Source organism: Quercus suber, unplaced genomic scaffold, assembly GCF_002906115.3.
Source record: "Quercus suber isolate HL8 unplaced genomic scaffold, Cork oak 2.0 scaffold_45, whole genome shotgun sequence".
In the NCBI taxonomy this organism is placed as follows: Eukaryota; Viridiplantae; Streptophyta; class Magnoliopsida; order Fagales; family Fagaceae; genus Quercus; species Quercus suber.
The window spans coordinates 184,833-202,164 of NW_027069510.1; the positions used below are offsets into that span (position 1 = coordinate 184,833).

The 17,332-nt window shown below is 32.2% G+C and overlaps 2 protein-coding genes across 2 annotated transcripts; one reads left to right on the forward strand and one right to left on the reverse strand.

Moving 5' to 3' along the window:
- Window positions 1–1,099: 1,099 nt before the first annotated feature.
- On the reverse strand, window positions 1,100–4,211 carry LOC112035569 (ethylene-responsive transcription factor ERF113). The gene is made up of 2 exons (XM_024068397.2): window positions 3,625–4,211; window positions 1,100–2,083 (listed from the first exon to the last, which is right to left on the reverse strand). Exons 1-2 carry the CDS (start codon window positions 3,755–3,757, stop codon window positions 1,395–1,397), a joined length of 822 nt encoding a protein of 273 aa, XP_023924165.1. The 5' UTR covers window positions 3,758–4,211; the 3' UTR covers window positions 1,100–1,394.
- A 10,327-nt stretch (window positions 4,212–14,538) lies between these two features.
- On the forward strand, window positions 14,539–16,713 carry LOC112035576 (N-alpha-acetyltransferase MAK3). Its single transcript, XM_024068411.2, has 4 exons — window positions 14,539–14,816; window positions 14,918–15,038; window positions 15,608–15,663; window positions 16,330–16,713. The coding sequence occupies exons 1-4, from the start codon at window positions 14,619–14,621 to the stop codon at window positions 16,573–16,575; spliced, it is 621 nt and encodes a 206-aa protein (XP_023924179.1). The 5' UTR covers window positions 14,539–14,618; the 3' UTR covers window positions 16,576–16,713.
- The last annotated feature ends 619 nt before the right edge of the window (window positions 16,714–17,332 follow it).

A 17,332-nucleotide genomic window follows, 5' to 3' on the forward strand; every position in this document is an offset into this window, starting at 1 on the left:
TGCCATCACTATACTGTCGCTATGTTCCATTTTTGTGGCTGTGCAGTTGAAAGTCAAGAACCGGAAGCATAAAAGTAAAAGGGAAGAATTTTTGGTGCGACTTCTTGCACAAGGCTTTAAATTAGAGAATGTCTAATTCATAGCAAAGATTTAATTTTTTTTGGAATTATAAAAATGCACAGGATGCCTTGTAAGGATGATTAGTGATCTTAAAAAATCTAAAAATATGTATAGGTTTAGATTCGTGGACAGTCAAATTTTTATCATGAAATAGTTTGCGTATTTTAAAAGCAAATAAAAATATCATATCTGGAAAGCAAAAAGTCGCTTAATTTACTCTTTCAACAAAACTTTGATGAGACTATGAGAAAGCATCTTTTAAGACCAATATCATGAAATGTCCCTCTCATAATTGCTAGACCCCATTTACTTGTGAAATTTACATGTTTTGAGGGAATTGGTTTGGGTGCACTAAATTCGTCAAGATTGTAACATATGACCAAAGGTAGACATATGTTATAATTCTAATGGATTCAATACATAGAAGCATTGAGACCCAATCTTTAGAGAATGTCTAATTCATAGCAAAGATTTAATTTTTTTGGAATTATAAAAATGCACAGGATGCCTTGTAAGGATGATTAGTGATGTTAAAAAATCTAAAAATATATATAGGTTTAGATTTGTGGACAATCAAATCTTTATCATGAAATAGTCTGCATATTTTAAAAGCAAATAAAAATATCATATCTGGAAAGCAAAAAATCGCTTAATTTACTCTTTCAACAAAACTTTAGTGAGACTGTGAGAAAGCATCTTTTAAGACCAATCTCATGAAATGTCCCTCTCATAATTGCTAGACCCCATTCACTTGTGAAATTTACATGTTTTGAGGGAATTGGTTTGGGTGCACTAAATTCGACAAGATTAATTGTAACATATGACCAAAGGTAGACATATGTTATAATTCTAATGGATTCAATACATAGAAGCATTTAGACCCCAATCTTTGCCATATTTTAAGAATGACATTGCATTTAAGGGTTGTAATAAGACAATATTTTCTAAGAGTAGCAACTAAAGAAATATGCAAAACCTGTGCAACAAAGCCATCCTTGTTGATGATAAGAAGAATAGCCATTAAAAAACAATTCGAATACATATTCAAAGCTCTCTCTCTCTCTCTATTGTACTAAACTAATTGGCTTTATATATATAGACCAATCTCACAAGCATATCACATCGTTGTTACTTTTACTCTTAGATGCCAAAAGGTACAGCCACGAAAACTTGATATTTTATGCATTTGGATAAATGATTAGCGTAAACCAAGAATGTTAATTTCTTGGCAATATTATTTCCACTCGCAAACTACATGCATGGACCTTACTTTGCTATTCCCCAGGTCCAGGATTATTATTTTGAGAATCCCTCCCCTGTTCAAAGAAATGAAAACCAGAAGAGTAAGTTCTCCCCATCTGCGAGCTGAATGGATTTTCAAGAACATGATGATGAGAACTAGAAGAGTAACCCCCCATCTGAGAGCTCTGAAAATTTTCCATTTGTTCTGGACATATTGCTGAAGAAGTTGATGAAGAGAATAAAGGGCCATGGTCATAATTATAAAGACCTGAGGTGGCATAGTGTAATGCATTATCATCACTACTGCGAAGTAGCTGTGCATATTGTAAAAGGTTTGGGAATGCTTCAGCTGACAATGGAGGTGGGAGAGGATAAAGTGTTTGTGGTGGTGGTGGTGGAGATTGGAGAGGAGCATGATGAGAAAATGAGTAATTGGGAAAACTTGGTGCAACATTAATGGCTGAAGAACCTTGGTGGCCATTCATGAAGTAGCCCATCTGATCGGTCCCTCCTTCAATGCGTTCAGGAAAATTGAGTTTAGCTTTTGTGCCTTTGAATTTCAAAGCTGCTGCATCATAAGCAGCAGCTGCAGCCTCAGCTGTCTCAAATGTTCCAAGCCACACTCGAGCTGCTTTCTTTGGGTCACGGATTTCAGCTGCCCATTTGCCCCATGGTCTCTGCCTTACTCCTCGATAATGCCTTCTTCTTATTACATTATTCGCTACAAGAAGTTCAAGGCCCTTGATTAGTCAAGTTTAAGACATTGTAGTTTAGGATCAAATGTAGATGCAAGAATGAGAGATCAAAAGCTTCATATGTTGAAACCCAATGAGAAATACTGCAGCAATAACAAAATCCTTAAGTGCCTTATAACTGAATTATTACATTTTGGCGTTTTCAATGAAAACATTAATGATTCAAATGTCCCTCTCCTATTGTAACATTCAAGTAAATAAATAAATCTACACATAAAATAGTGAACATTGTTAGAATAATGGTTAAGTAATTAAATTCATCATTTTCTACCAGTTTAAACTTTTAGGACAATCAATAATTTAACAAACATTATCAAGTGCAAAACTATAGCATAAAATAGCAAGATCTTTTGGGAATGATAATAATTAAACGTATAAGTTATAATGTTTATGTAATAAAAGATGGAGGTAGGCTTTTCAGTAACCACTTATGCTTATTTTACAAGAACATGAAAACATTTCATTAGAATGGTCAAAAAATAGAACCTTTCATTGTTCAAATTAAATATTACAAATTCAAATATATCCATTAAATAATGTGTTAGTCTGATACCTTTGATTGAGGTTTTTTTTTATGGTATATATGTGCTTTAGGAAAATCAGTAATTTAACAAACATTATCAAGTGCAACACTATAGCATAAAATAGCAAGATCTTTTGGGAATGATAATAATTAAACATATACGTTGCAACGTTTATGTAATAAAAGATTGAGGTAGGCTTTTCAGTTACCACTTATGCTTATTTTACAAGAACGTGAAAACATTTCATTAGAATGGTCAAGAAATAGAACCTTTCATTGTTCAAATTAAATATTGCAAATTCAAATATATCCATTAAATAATGTATTAGTCTTATATCTTTGATTGAGGGTTTTTTTTAATGGTATATATGTGCTTCGGGAGAAACTAAAAGCATGTAACTACATGCAGATATTTTGTACTTTGTATGGCTGACTAAGAAATAGAACCGAATTAATACTTAAACAATACAATTATGGGGTTTGTTTAATTAAGTGAGATAGGGAGTGATTGCACCCAGTTAATCACTAAAATAATTATATCTTGGTACATAGTTCAAGATTATGTATTGTTGAGTTTTAGTCATTTATATACATTTTAGATTTTTTTTTTTTTTTTTCTTTCAAAACAGGCAAGGGCAAACTTATTTTAATTTTGATCAGATTGCAATATATATCTATCATTATGATTACAAAGCCAAATCATCTTGATTTTAAAATATCAACTAATGTATGTCAATCATTATGGTGATTAAGGCCACATGGACTAATGGACATGGTAATTTGCTTCCTTGTTAGACTGGATACTTCAAACAAGAATCCCATGGCTAGTAACAAGCTAGGCCAAGGGCTAGAGATTGTACTATATATGAGCTATATAATCATTCTTAAATATGATAACAATTAGATTGGATTTATAATTTTGAAATATGTTCATCTAAAAAAATATGTATTATTTAGGAATTAATATAGTATATATTAACTTACCTTGATCGTGTGTAGGTTTAGAAGTGGCAGATTCTTTCACGTTAGACTCTGACCCAACTAACATGTCTGCTTGCCTCTGAGTTGGGCTGCTGTCCCCAGTGCCAATAATTGGTGCAAAGGCTGATGAAGCCATGGCTGAGGGATCTTGAAGTACCCAAGCTGATGAATCTACGGAAAAGACATGATCTTCCTTTTTCTCTTCCGATGCATCATAAGGAAGAGCCCTCTTACCATGCCTTGGATCCACCTTGTTAATCTCTTTGTGGCTGAGCTTGTAGCTCTAGCTCATGAAACTCTCCAAGTTGTTTGATTAGTAGTTTATGGCTTGTGACCATATCAAAAGGCAGATCTAATAAAAATTGTGTGTGATCGACTGTGAAAGATCAATAAGAGCAAGAAAAAGAAGAGAAATAAAGAGTAGGGATCATATTAGAGGAGGAAAAGGAAGAGTGAAAGAAAGGAAGAAAAAATAGTACAGAGAGAAGGGAGGTGAAAGGGGTTGCTTGAGGGTTTTCATTGATACACGTTAAAGTTAGGTTATATTTGTCTCCTGGAGGTGCCAAAAAGAATGAAAAGGAAATATTTGGAATTCTAATAAATCAGGGAAAGGATTTTCTACCAGATAATGTAATCTAAGAGGTCTACACTGCCACGTCTGGACCGTCCATGTGTTAATGTTCATTTTCCAAGACTATGATCTTTCTTTTTCCTTTCCGTCCAAACTAAATTAAGGGGTACAGGTGTCATTTTCTAATTAATCCCACGTGAATTGAATTGCAATTTTTGATTTCAGGTGCAATGAACCAATTGGTTGCAATGTCAAAATCTCACTCCGATCTACGGGATCTAACCTCGCATGACCACTTTTTGTCACTTTCCTTAATATTTTATATTCAAAATCAAATATTACGAAATAAGAAATATGCATAAAACGTGTGAATAAAAAAAAGTGCAAATATATACTTCTAAAATGTTTTAAAATTTTAACAATGCTGATTTTCACACTAGGTTCAACTATAAACACCTTAGAGATAATAATATAAAATAGAGCAAATTGTTGCAAGTTTGGCCATTGGAATCTTTAAATTTTATAACCAATGGGAGCTTAGATGTATAATATAAATGTAGTACACAAGCTTCTTTTTCATAATTACTAATATAATTTTTATTACTATGGTACATAATAAAGATAATATTAATAATGTATCTATGTAAAATGCTGTTGTTTCAATTATAAATTGCCATAGTAATATAAACCTGGTAAAATTGGATTCAAACTCATTAATCCACTTAAACACATATAAAAAAATAAAAATAAAAAGTAATGGATAAATATTTTAATACCCCAAATTGTGTGGATTTTATTAGACATAATTGTTTTAATGTGTGTTGTGTAAGCATGTACTAACTACTAAGTCTTACGGATATCAGATAATTGCAATTACAAGTTTATAAATGATTATGAAGAATCTTAATTATTACTTAACTAATCCTTTTAGGGTATTCAAGCACAAAAAATGTGCAGCGCCTTACTTAGATTGTTACAAATGGATTTGCCATACTCAATCCAAATCCGCTTGCCAAGCTTCTATTATAAAATTTTAATTTTAATTTTTTTATTGACTAATTTTCATTTATATATATTAGGTAACATTACACACTTAGTTATATCAGATTTTTTATATTTAAATAAAAATGCTACCTGTGTAATCATATGTTGACTGAACCCATAAAAAACCCGGATAAAAGTCATAAGAATAACAATCCGTTTGATCTAACATGTTTTTTTTTTTTTTTTTTAACAAATAAAAAAATCCTTTTTTCATCCAAACCCAATCATGGTCAAACCTAAACCCGATGTTCTGGTCTGGTTGTCATGTCTGAAGTCTATCTATAAACCAGAGGCAATCAAGTTAATTAATAATATTAAATATTTAGAAGAAGAAATTTGCAAGGTTTGGCTTTGGGCATGTGATGTGCACGGCAAAGGTTCCGTGAGCAGCAAAGGCACTCCTCAGTCAGTATAAGCCAACCCTGATGCGTAGTCACCACTTGAGTTGTCTCATCCATGTCGGTGCTGTGAAGTCCCACAGTCACTATCTCGAAAAAATATTTTGTATCAAATGATATCACATTATTCTTATTAAAATTTAATAAATGAGAGACATGTATGTAAAATAGTTATTGGATTTTGATAATACTGATATAATATATTTTTTTCTAAACAAGATAAATTTTTTACTTTAATTTAATTTAATTGTATATGTGTGTGAATCTCCTTCTTAAATACTTAAATTCTAACCCTTATTACCCCCTCTCACATCCCGTAAAAACTTTATATTTATGCAGTGACCATCACTTCAAAGATATGCGGCAACGACATAATATCATTTTATACAAAATATCTTCCATCTCCATCTCCTTCCTCTCTATATTTATAGAAAAGTGTTACGTCTAAAATATTTTTACAATATTTTCACAACAAATGATAAATGATTAGTTATTATTAGTTCAAATTTGAATTTAGCACTGAGATTACTTTTTTAACCCAACCTGTAACAACCAATCATTTAGAATTTATTATAAAAATATTGTAAATATATCATTTCTCATATTTATAACTTAACATCCCTTCTTTTAAGGGGGCTTCCTAAATTTAGGGAAATGCATGAGAACTTTTTTGACTAAGCCCAAACACACCTCCCCAATTACTGGGAAGCCATGACTTGGTGGCATCTTGTCTGTCAATTCTTTTGGTTGTTCATTCATTTTCTACTCCCACAATGTTTTTTTGTAATAAGCAGCTACACTGATAGAGTTTGTTTGAGAAGCATAAAGACAAGTGGAGTGGTGTGAGTACGAAATTAGATCTAAATGACACAGTGATAATGGTGGGCTTTGAAATATGTGTATATCTTATCCTTTTTCTGAACTACCTTTTTTTTTCCCTGAGCGTGTGTTTATCACTTTATCTTCTCAGTGGTTTACTGTAATAGATAAACATTCTTAAAGTTAATGATGATGCGGTAGCGGTAGGCATTTGTTTTTGAATTTTGAAGGGGCATGAAGAATGTGTCACAATAGTTCTGATCCATCTCTTAAGCTCTACCGAGAACAAAGGTATCGTTTACTGGGCACTTGTCTTTTACAAAAAAGTCCAAAGTTTGTGTGCAACACATTAAAAATGTTGTGTTTTTGCATAGAGAATTAAAAATGAGTGTATGCAACTCCATCATTTAGGGTCTATTTGAATGCTGCTTATTGATGAAAATATTGTAGTAAAATAATTTTTAAACTACAAATAGTGCCCGTGAGACCCAATTTTAAAGTTACAAACGCGTTTTTTTGTACAAGCTAGTTCGTGAACAGTGCACGAGACTAGGAAAAAAAGCCAAACGCCCAACGCATTAGTGCTATCCAAACTCATACTTAGTCAAATATTTACTTCATTGTTTGTAGGGTTCTAATAAATTAAGTGATTCATAAACAATTCATGTTTGGATCAGTAAAAGACTCTTTTATTACCACGCACCCTTGATGTGATAGTCACTCCACAAATATAAGTGTTTGTGAGGTGTAGGGGACAAAAGTCCGGGTTTCAATCTCCACGAGGGAGCTTTACACACATATATACTTAAATTAGGCTAAAGTAAAATTTCTATCTTGTATATAAAAAAATAAAAATAAAAATAAAAAGTAAAAGACTCATTTATGCTTATATATATATATATATATATAAATGAGTCAAGTTTAAGCCTTAATTTTAAACTTATTTAATAAACAAGTAGAGTCCAAATAAAATTTTTTTAAAAAAATTGTTCATGAACAAACTCATGAACAGTAAGGCTTAGTTCAAAACAACTTGAACTTTTTTTCATTTTCTTTTTTCATTTTTCTTTTTTTCTTTTTTTCTTTTTTTTTTTGAGAAAGAACATTGGGATTTTATTTAAGAAACCAAAGTAGCATGAATTACAGTGAACAAGTGTAGAGGAACATCCTCCATCTACACCGTATACTTGCTAACATATTTATGGGCTAAAATATTACACTGTTTTGGAATAAAACTGAACTCAATTGCTACAAAACTTTCTGCCAACATCTTGACCACCTCTATCAGATGTCCATAGTCAGCCAAGTTAGGGAATCCATTACTTTTTTTTTTTCTTCTTTCTTAGCTGACTGGACATGAAGCCCCTTTAGTTACAAATTTTTTTTTTTTTCCATCTAAGTGGGCCATGCGTCCACCATGCATCTAATGTAACCGCATCCTTTATGGGTCCTTTTTCATCTTTAAGGCGAATCCCCCTCCCCCTCTCTCTCTTGTTACTTTAACTTTTTGCCTTAGCCTAACTTAGCCAAACCTCTCCCTACCTTGCTTATGTTCCTAGCAAATAGGTCATTTCGGTAAAAAATTTCTAATAATGTTATTTAAGTATTGTGAAAATACGTGTAAGTGAAAAAATATTACAAAAATACGTGTTATGATGTTTAAACAATGTTACCAAACAGGCCATTAGACATTAGTAATTACTATTCATTTTAGCTTGTTCTAGACTTCTTTAGCTCTTTTCACGCAGTCATCCTCAATGTTTCTGTCTAGTACTCTAGTATTCTATTTTTTTAACCAATAAATGAGAGTAGTACTCTAGTATTCTGTTGGGGCATATTAATATTATCTAATTAAAATGAATTAATAATATAACTAAGGGTCCATTTGGATACCACTTATTTTGTTGAAAACTGAAAACATTATAACAAAATAATTTTTAAATGTGTGAATAATGCCGTGGAACCCATTTTTAATGAAAAAGTTGTTAAAAAAAAGTTTGTGAGTCCCATGAATAGTGCACGGAATCCACTGAACAGTGCTATTCCAGTACAAATTTGACGGTCAACAAGGTGGTTGGTCCCGTGTACAGTGCACGAGACTCACTGGCAGGTCTATGTTCATGTGCTTCTCAATTAATAATAATAAAAAAAATAAAAAATAAAAAGAGGCGTGAAACGCCAGAAACGCAAACGCAGGATAGAATAATTTCTACCCCAATGCATACTAAAATATAAAAATATGGGAGTTAATAAGGAAGATAAGGATTTAGTAAAATATTTAATCTCACATTGAAAAAGAGATGGATTATTTTATTCTTTTTAATTGTGGCGATTAATAGACTAATATGTATTGAATCAAATATTTGGCTAAATATGTGCGCAAGGGGGAGATAGAGGGAGGAGGTGAGAGCGAGTGTCGCACCTCAGTCTAAATAGTGTTGTGTATTTTTTTTTATCTCCAAATAATTAATATTCAAAAGTATTATTCTTTTTTTTTTTTTTTGTTATTTCCATTATTATTGTGTTTTCATCAACATATTCTATATCCTAGTGCTCTGACTTCCTCGAATTGCCTCATCTTTTCTCTCTTTCACTTCAATTGTTTTTTTTTTTTTTTCAATTTTTCTCAAAGAATTCAACTGAGAGAGAGAGAGAGAGAGAGAGAGAGAGAGAGAGAGAATTTTTGGTTTAAAATTCTTAAAATGTCTATATATTTTTATAGTTGTTAGCCACTGTTGTTTCTTTGATAACTTAGAAACATCTTTGTTGAATATTTGCTCTAATATAATGTTGAATATGCTAAAATATATGTGTAAGTGGAAGAATAAAATAGATAATACAAGAACACGAGGGTTACATGGTTTAATTTGGCAACCAACATCTACAGAGAAAACTCTTAAGGCCTACATTTTTATTATATGAAAGTATAGTATAAATCATGTTACAATGAACCCAACATGAGTATATATAGTAGGCTAAATCCTACTATTATGTTGAATATGCTAAAATATATGTGCAAGTGGAAGCATAAAATAGATAATACAAGAACACGAGAGTTACATGATTCAATTTGACAGCCTACATCTATAGAGAAAATTCTTAAGGCCTACATTTTTATTAAATGAAAGTGTAGTATAAATCGTGTTACAATGAACCCAACATGGGTATATATAGTAGACTTAATCCTATAGTTAATAGACTTTTAGTACAAGTAGGATCTTAGCTTGTTGCACACAAATTAGGATTGGCTTTGGGCATATACTATTGGTCTAATATATAAATATATCTCTAACAATCTTAATGTTCAGCTTATGGTTGTTTTTGAAATTTCTATAAAACTCGCTAACTTCTTTTTTATTGTTTTTGTTTGATGGCAGCTTAGCTTGTAAATTGGGAGTTTGGTGTGTAAATTGGAATGAAGTTCTATTTTTCCTTTTTCTTTTTTGTTGAGGTGTAGAGTCCGTTGTCTGGGTAGCTACTGAAATTGTTATATTAGCTTTGTTTTGTGATATGTGCCATAAGTTCTTTAAATGTTATATTAAAGTTAATTTCTTGTTTATTCATATAAGTTTTGGAATGTTAATATATAGAATTGTGAAGCGGAGAGTCAATAAATGGCTGCTTTTGAAAATATAGACATAGCAATTAGTCTTCATGATAATGAAGTATTTATAGAAAATAATGAGAGTGAACGTAAAGAGAGAACCCTTTTTTTTTTTTTAAATTAAATTTAGAAAAAGGAAGAGAATTTTTATGGTTTGGAATGACTATAGAAAACTTGTCCTTCCAATGGAACAAGAAAGGTTTAATGTGTTTACTACCTAAAAACACTTCCCTAAAATGGAAAGGGTGCAACAACACAATCCCATAGGCACTTGAAAGTTGAAGGCTTTGTTTAAGTCGTAAAATAGCTTATAGGAAGCAAAAACAATTAGTTGTAAACAAAGGTGGAGTGAAAAGTGAGGTGACAATAGCAAATTGAGAGATGAATGTATGGATATAATCATGTAAAGTTGTAATCTAAAATTCTAAATAATTGCAAATACACATGTAGGATTAGAAGCATGATGTAATTGGTAGGTTAATTATGCTTACCTGATTTTTGGAGATTTAAGCATTTGATAATTTACTCATGTTGAATCTCAAGTTCTGCTTGATTAATGAATTAAGTTGAGCTGCCAAATTCAAGCTTATGAACTTTTTGATGAGCTCGAGTTCAAACATTTTTTGTAGGCTTGATCCGAGCTCAAGTCGAACTTGAAAATTTTACTTTTGTTGTCAAGCTGAACTCGAACATTAACTACTCAGCAAAACATGACTTGTTTACGGCCCTAAATTTATTTGGATACTATATACATAAAAAAAAATTAAAAAAAAAAATTATACTAACCTAAATATAAGAAAAAAAAAATTGAAAAAGTATATCATAATCGTTAAGCTCACTATTAAACCATATTTTCATATATAAATACAATAATTGAATTAACATTCAACACACACCCATTACAAAAAATACATAAACAAATTTGCAGAAACTACATGGCATGCACAAGACCTTTCCATAGTCCTCATTTGTTTTAAAAACCAAACCGGACCTGCCAATCCGATCAGTTGAACCGGGAACCGGAGGCTAGTCCGGTCCAAAAAATTGCCTAAAACAAAGAAAAACTTATCAAAACCGGGAAAAAAAAAATTTCAGGAATCAGAGGCAAATCTGGTTTTTCTTCCAGTTCAGATTTAAAACCATGTATTAAGTCCTCGAAATTATCCCCTATTTTTGTAACTATCAAACTATCAAAAAATTCAATTCCCCCTCTCATCAACTAAAAAAAGTAACTGTTCATTTGTTCAAAATAATGAAGAACCCAAGGAGGTGCTATGGTCATACACACCATTGAGTAGCACAAGACCTTATACAATGAAGAATCTAACGTGGTTGGGCAACTTGCAGTACTCTCCGTCAATGAACTAACGCAACTTATAATTGTTGTGTTTAACTACAAGCGGTTCCATTGGTGGAGTGGAGGTGGAGTAGCAATAGTGAAATGTTCGTTGCTCAAAAGCTTATCCTCACTTCAATGAGAAGGTTATCATTGGTTGTTTCAAGGCAATTTATTCTCACTCCAAGTCATAGATATCGAAATTTGGAAATAAGTTTTTTCTAGGTGAAATTTATATGCAGAATTTTGAGCCCTCAAGCCCTGACTAAAATTTTCTAATAGTGTGTTTGGATGACATAATTTGGCCATTTGGATTTGGGTAATTGAAATCTAAATATCTTGTTTGGACAATTAAAAAAATGTCAATAATTTGAATTTGACAAATCTAAGAAGGATTTTAAATATTTAAAATGTTTGGATTTAAAATAACTCCTAAAATCAATAAATTTGAAATCAAGACATTTCAAATCTCTTAATTTAAAATTAAAATTCAAATCTAGATTCAAGTTTCCAAACACAACCTAATGGCGTGCTTGGATGGCAAAATTTGGGCACATGAATTTGGATTTAAGTGATTAAATTTCAAATACTTTGTTTGACTAGTTTACAAATGGTCAAGAACTTGGATTTGACAAATCTATTAAAGATTTTAAACCTTAAAATTCTTAAATTTGAAATAACTTCTAAATTCATAACATTTTAGAAATTCATATGACATACTTAGGTCCTGTTTGGTAAGAGTATTTAAATATAGTTTTTTGTTTTGCAATCTATAAAATGGTGAATCTTACACTTGAATTTATTGTTTGGCTAAATATATTTATAGATTTAGAATATTAAGGCATTTTAAATCCATCGCTTTTAAATTCAAATCTAAATTCATATCCAAATTCAAGTATCCAAATCCAATCTAAAAAAATTGAAATTTCTTCCTATCACTCATTTACACAAATTGACACCCAAAAAAAAAAAAGTTCTATGTATTAAAGTCTAATTTTTTGTCGGGGGATATCAGCCACTTGAATGATGACGCACGTATGTTTGGGGAAAAAGTTTAAAGTGGTTACCACCAATTCAAAATCATAATTGATCATTCAATTCAAATGTTCTTAACTTATTAAGGTCTAGGTCCATAAAGTTCTAAAAGTCCTTTAACCTAAATAATAAAATAATGTCTCCAATTAGATCTGAATGCTCAGTCATGCGTAGAGAATGTGTTTTACACCTCTTCTTTTGATGGTCGTTCAAAGATGGTAGATAATTCTAACTATCTCTTACAATGTTATTCAAATGGAAAATAAGTGAGAACATAGACTTTACTTTAGTGGCTGGTAGTAGTGGTTTTTATTGATTGGGGGTTAAGTAAAAAAAAATAGTACTCATAGTTTGAAAATTGTGAATTGTCAATGAGTTAATATTATAATGTACTCAGAATTCAACATAAATCAAAGCAACAACGCTTTTTGGTTTTGCCAATCATAATCTAGATGCCACCAAATAATTAGGAGCAATGTGGTTTGGCCTTTGATAAGAATTATACATAATTAAACACACAAAGATATGTATCTCCTATATTATATAGTTCTTATGGCCAAAATTTTACAAAGTTCTGCATTTGTGTGGGCAAAATCCCTTGATAGCGTTTCGTGTTTGGTGCACTAGCAATGTTCCATGTTTGTGGGTGTGTGTCATGCACACTGATAGAGGAATTTACTACTTTGAAGGGAAATTGCCTACCTCTATAAGTGTTTCTAAAGAAAGAAATGGCAACAATACTCCAAATTTCCAAACAAGAGTCAGGGAAATATCATAAACAAGAGTTTATCTTACTTCCATTACTTTTTTAACTAGAATCTCCTTTTATTTTAATAAGAAATTGCCACATTATCTACTAACTAAATAAAAAGTAGAGATTAAACTCATTGCCACTTGTTATTGTATATTTAGAACAAAATGACATGTCCAATTAAAAAAATACTAGAGGTAAGCCAAACCCCTTAAACAATATCTCTACAGCACAAAAAACTGATGCATGCACACTTATAAATTACAACACTCGACTGTCATACTTATGCTTTCTTTACCATCAAAATACATACTCATGAATGGCACTTACAAAATACATGAAAATTCATTTTTCAAATCACATTCAAGTTTCTAGGAGATCGCTTGCTAAAATATATATATATATATATATTCACTGTTTAAATAGTGTTTTCTTTGGCTTATAAAAGGGATGTTCCTTTCAAGTTGTATTCAAAACTTATTACTTTTCTAGCTTTAAAACTCCCGTTAGATTTCCCTACCCCCATCTTACCTTGTAACCTCTTATTTCTACTATTACTTCCTGTAAGTGGTTATTTTAAACTCACAATTAACAAGGGAGGAAGCACCTTGTGGTTGGGCCAAATGATCATAGCAAGTCTTATTTATTGATTTAGTATGTTTTTCCTTATTTATTATTGGGCTGAAAATTGAGCCCTTTTTTGGAGGGTAAGAGTATTTCAGCCTTTAAAATGACCAATTCTTCTCCCTCATAAGTAAAGGCCCATAAAGAGCCCAAAATAAGTGTTTCAATATATTTTTAAAGAGAGAAATGGCAACAATACTTCAAATTTCCGAACAAGAGTAAGAAATATCATGAACAATATCTCTACAACACAAAAAAAGATGCATGCACACTTACAACTTACAACAGTCAACTGTCGTGTTTCTGCTTTCTTTACCATAAAAATACATGCTCATGAAAGGCACTTACAAAATACATAATTAAATGAAAATTCATTTTTGAATCACATTCAAATTTCTAGGAGATCTCATGATATATATATATATATATATTTTATCAAGTACAACAAAAAATGTCATTACAATTAAACTATCATTTGAACCCTCAATAAAACTCTCAGTTAACAAGGGAGGAAGCACCTTGTGGTTGGACCAAATGGTCATAGCAACTCGTTTTTATTTGATAAATTAGTCTGTTTTTCCTTCTTTTTTTTTTGGGTTGAAAAATGGGCCTATTTTTTTGAAGGGGTAGAGTACGTCGGCCTTTTAGATGGACCTGTTCTTCTCCCTTAAAAGTATAGGCCCATAAAGAGCCCAAAATCCATATTCTTTGATTTCTTTCTCACACTAAGCCCACTGCTTCAAACCCTACACCACCAACACAGAGTGCAAACAGAGTGCAGAGAGAGAGAGAGAGAGAGAGAGAGAGGAGGAGGAATGGAAAGAAAGAATGAAGAAGAAGAAACAGAAACGGGAAAATCAGAATTGGATGCATCGCAAATAGAGTACGTGAGCTATGGAGGAGAACACCATCTACCCCTTGTCATGTCCCTTGTTGACCAAGAACTCAGTGAACCTTACTCCATCTTCACCTACCGTTACTTCGTCTATCTCTGGCCCCAGCTCTCCTTCCTGGTACCCTTTACTTTCACTTCTATTGGGTTTCTTTCAAAACTAAAAATTTCTCACTCACTCACTCTGTAATTCGTTTGGTTTTTTTCTCTATGTGGGTCTAGGCTTTTCACAATGGGAAGTGTGTGGGGACGGTGGTGTGTAAGATGGGTCAGCATCGAAATACGTTCAGAGGCTACATTGCTATGCTGGTTGTCATCAAGCCTTATAGAGGCAAAGGCATTGGTAACTTTTCCCTTCCATCCAATCTAATTACTGGGATGGAACTTCATTGAACTAATTATGTTAATTGCATTTTGATCATCCTGAATTTTATTTAGTTTTATTTGTGGCTGTGTCTAACTGTTTTTGTGTGTGTGTGTGTAGAACTCTTAGATATGGGGTGATCTTGTAAAGAGAAAGCATCATGAAGAATGAGTTGTCATTCATGGGGAAAGTTTTTTCCAAATTTCAAGTCTTGTCCATTTCATGGTTCAGATTAAATTTTACAAATCTAAAGGTGTGCCTACTGTCACGTCATCAATATTAGATCCATAAAATAAAATCTTAACCATGAAATGCACTAAATGGATAGGACTTGAAATGAAGAGAATCTTGTTCCATTTAGTTGAGTAACATAAATGATTGTTTGGTGATTATGCATTTATTATATTTAAGTTTTTGGGTTACTTAGGAATGATAAGTTTGTTGTAGTAGAAAATGATGGTCTAGTGCAATTTTGAGGCTACTGGTTTCTCATAATATCTATGCATTTTTGTATTATTATCTAAGTTGAGGTTTCCTTTATGTTGCAGCTACAGAACTTGTTACCAGATCTATCAAAGTGATGATGGAATCTGGTTGTGAAGAGGTATGTCAATGTGGATTCTAATGTTACCATTGTGTGTTATGCTGTATCAATTTATTCCAAAATACTCCTCCATATATAATTTTTGAAGGTAATGATCCATATAGAGAAAGTAACCAAGTTTAAATGAATAGCTTGGATTTTGCAAACTTGTTTAAGGTTTCTTAAGTGGTTTATTAGGATTTATTTGGTTTTTACCTCTTTCCCTTCATCTTTATAAAGTAAAGCAGAGAAGGTCAATAGAATTGTAAATTGATGGAGCAATGATGGATTGGCTTCCCATTTCATTCTGTTTTTTAAATCATGGCCTGCGTTATTGTTTCTTGCTATTGTCCCCCCCCCCCCCCCCCCCCCCACCCCCCCCCCCCCCTCCAATTGATTGGTACATACACCTGAAATAGCATATTTAATTGATTGATCCATTCAAAAGATTAAAATTCAATGACTTGGTTAATGTAATATGGGTGTGCTTCCATGAGGATACCAATAGTGATGTTTTCTTCATTTGCACTAACATATCCCAACTACAATTATTCTTTAGTATGATTCATGGTGTTCTTGAGTTTGTCATTTTTTTTCTAGCAATGTTCTGCAGGGAATATACTGACTCATGGTTATTATTGTTCTTTTCTTAATATTCTTTCTTATTTTTATTATTACTTTGTGAAGGTAACATTGGAAGCAGAAGTCACAAATAAAGGAGCATTAGCACTGTATGGACGTCTGGGGTTTATTAGGGCAAAACGGCTCTTCCGGTACTACTTGAATGGAGTTGATGCTTTCCGTCTGAAGCTTTTATTCCCTTGTCCCGAGTTATATCCCTCCCTGCCTATGATAGCAAACAAAGATGAAAGCCTCAGTCACAATGATCACATACCACATGAAGAATGTTGTGAGCTACATCAACACTTGTAATTTAGATTTTCCAGCTCAGTATATGTTTTATCCACAAAATTGTGCAGTTCATTGCTAGAGTCATTTATGATTTATCTATAACTTTTTATCTCTGACATAATTTCTCAATGAGATGTATACTATCTTCATTATCCATCATTTGCAATGGTTATCCTTAGAAAGCTCTGTTTTTTTTTTTTTTTTCATATTGCTAAATTGCTAATTGGTTTACCATGCTGATTTTGAAAGCTTCAGAATTTATTTTCTTTACACAATATACACTTTTTTACTAGGTATTCGCTAGAATGGAATGGATAAAGATACCATAGCATATTAGAAATGCTCTGTCTTAAAAGCAGTGAAAACCTGTTGTTCCCAGAACATATTGCATTTAGGAAGACAAAACAAGTCTTCTGGAAGAGTAAATGTGTAGCAAACCACCAACCTGTTGGCCAAATTTGAGTTCCTATTATTTTGTAATATGCTTAAAAGTTTGTCTTTGCGTCACCCCAAAGTTGGAAGCAAGCATATCATTTGGCGCATGCAGACAGCAGACTTAGAATTTTGCTTGGTGAGGTCATCGTTCATAAACCTGGGCAAAATGAAGGTATAACTCACAAGAAAGTGGGTAACTAGCCCAGTCTGCAACTGTTATAGTCATATCATGAAGATAAACCTTCTCATTAATCTTTTTCTGTGCTTTAATTATAATCTTATTGAATGCTATACAAGCCAAGATAGAAGAAGCCAGGTCTCAGAATTGCAAAAGCAGCCCTCA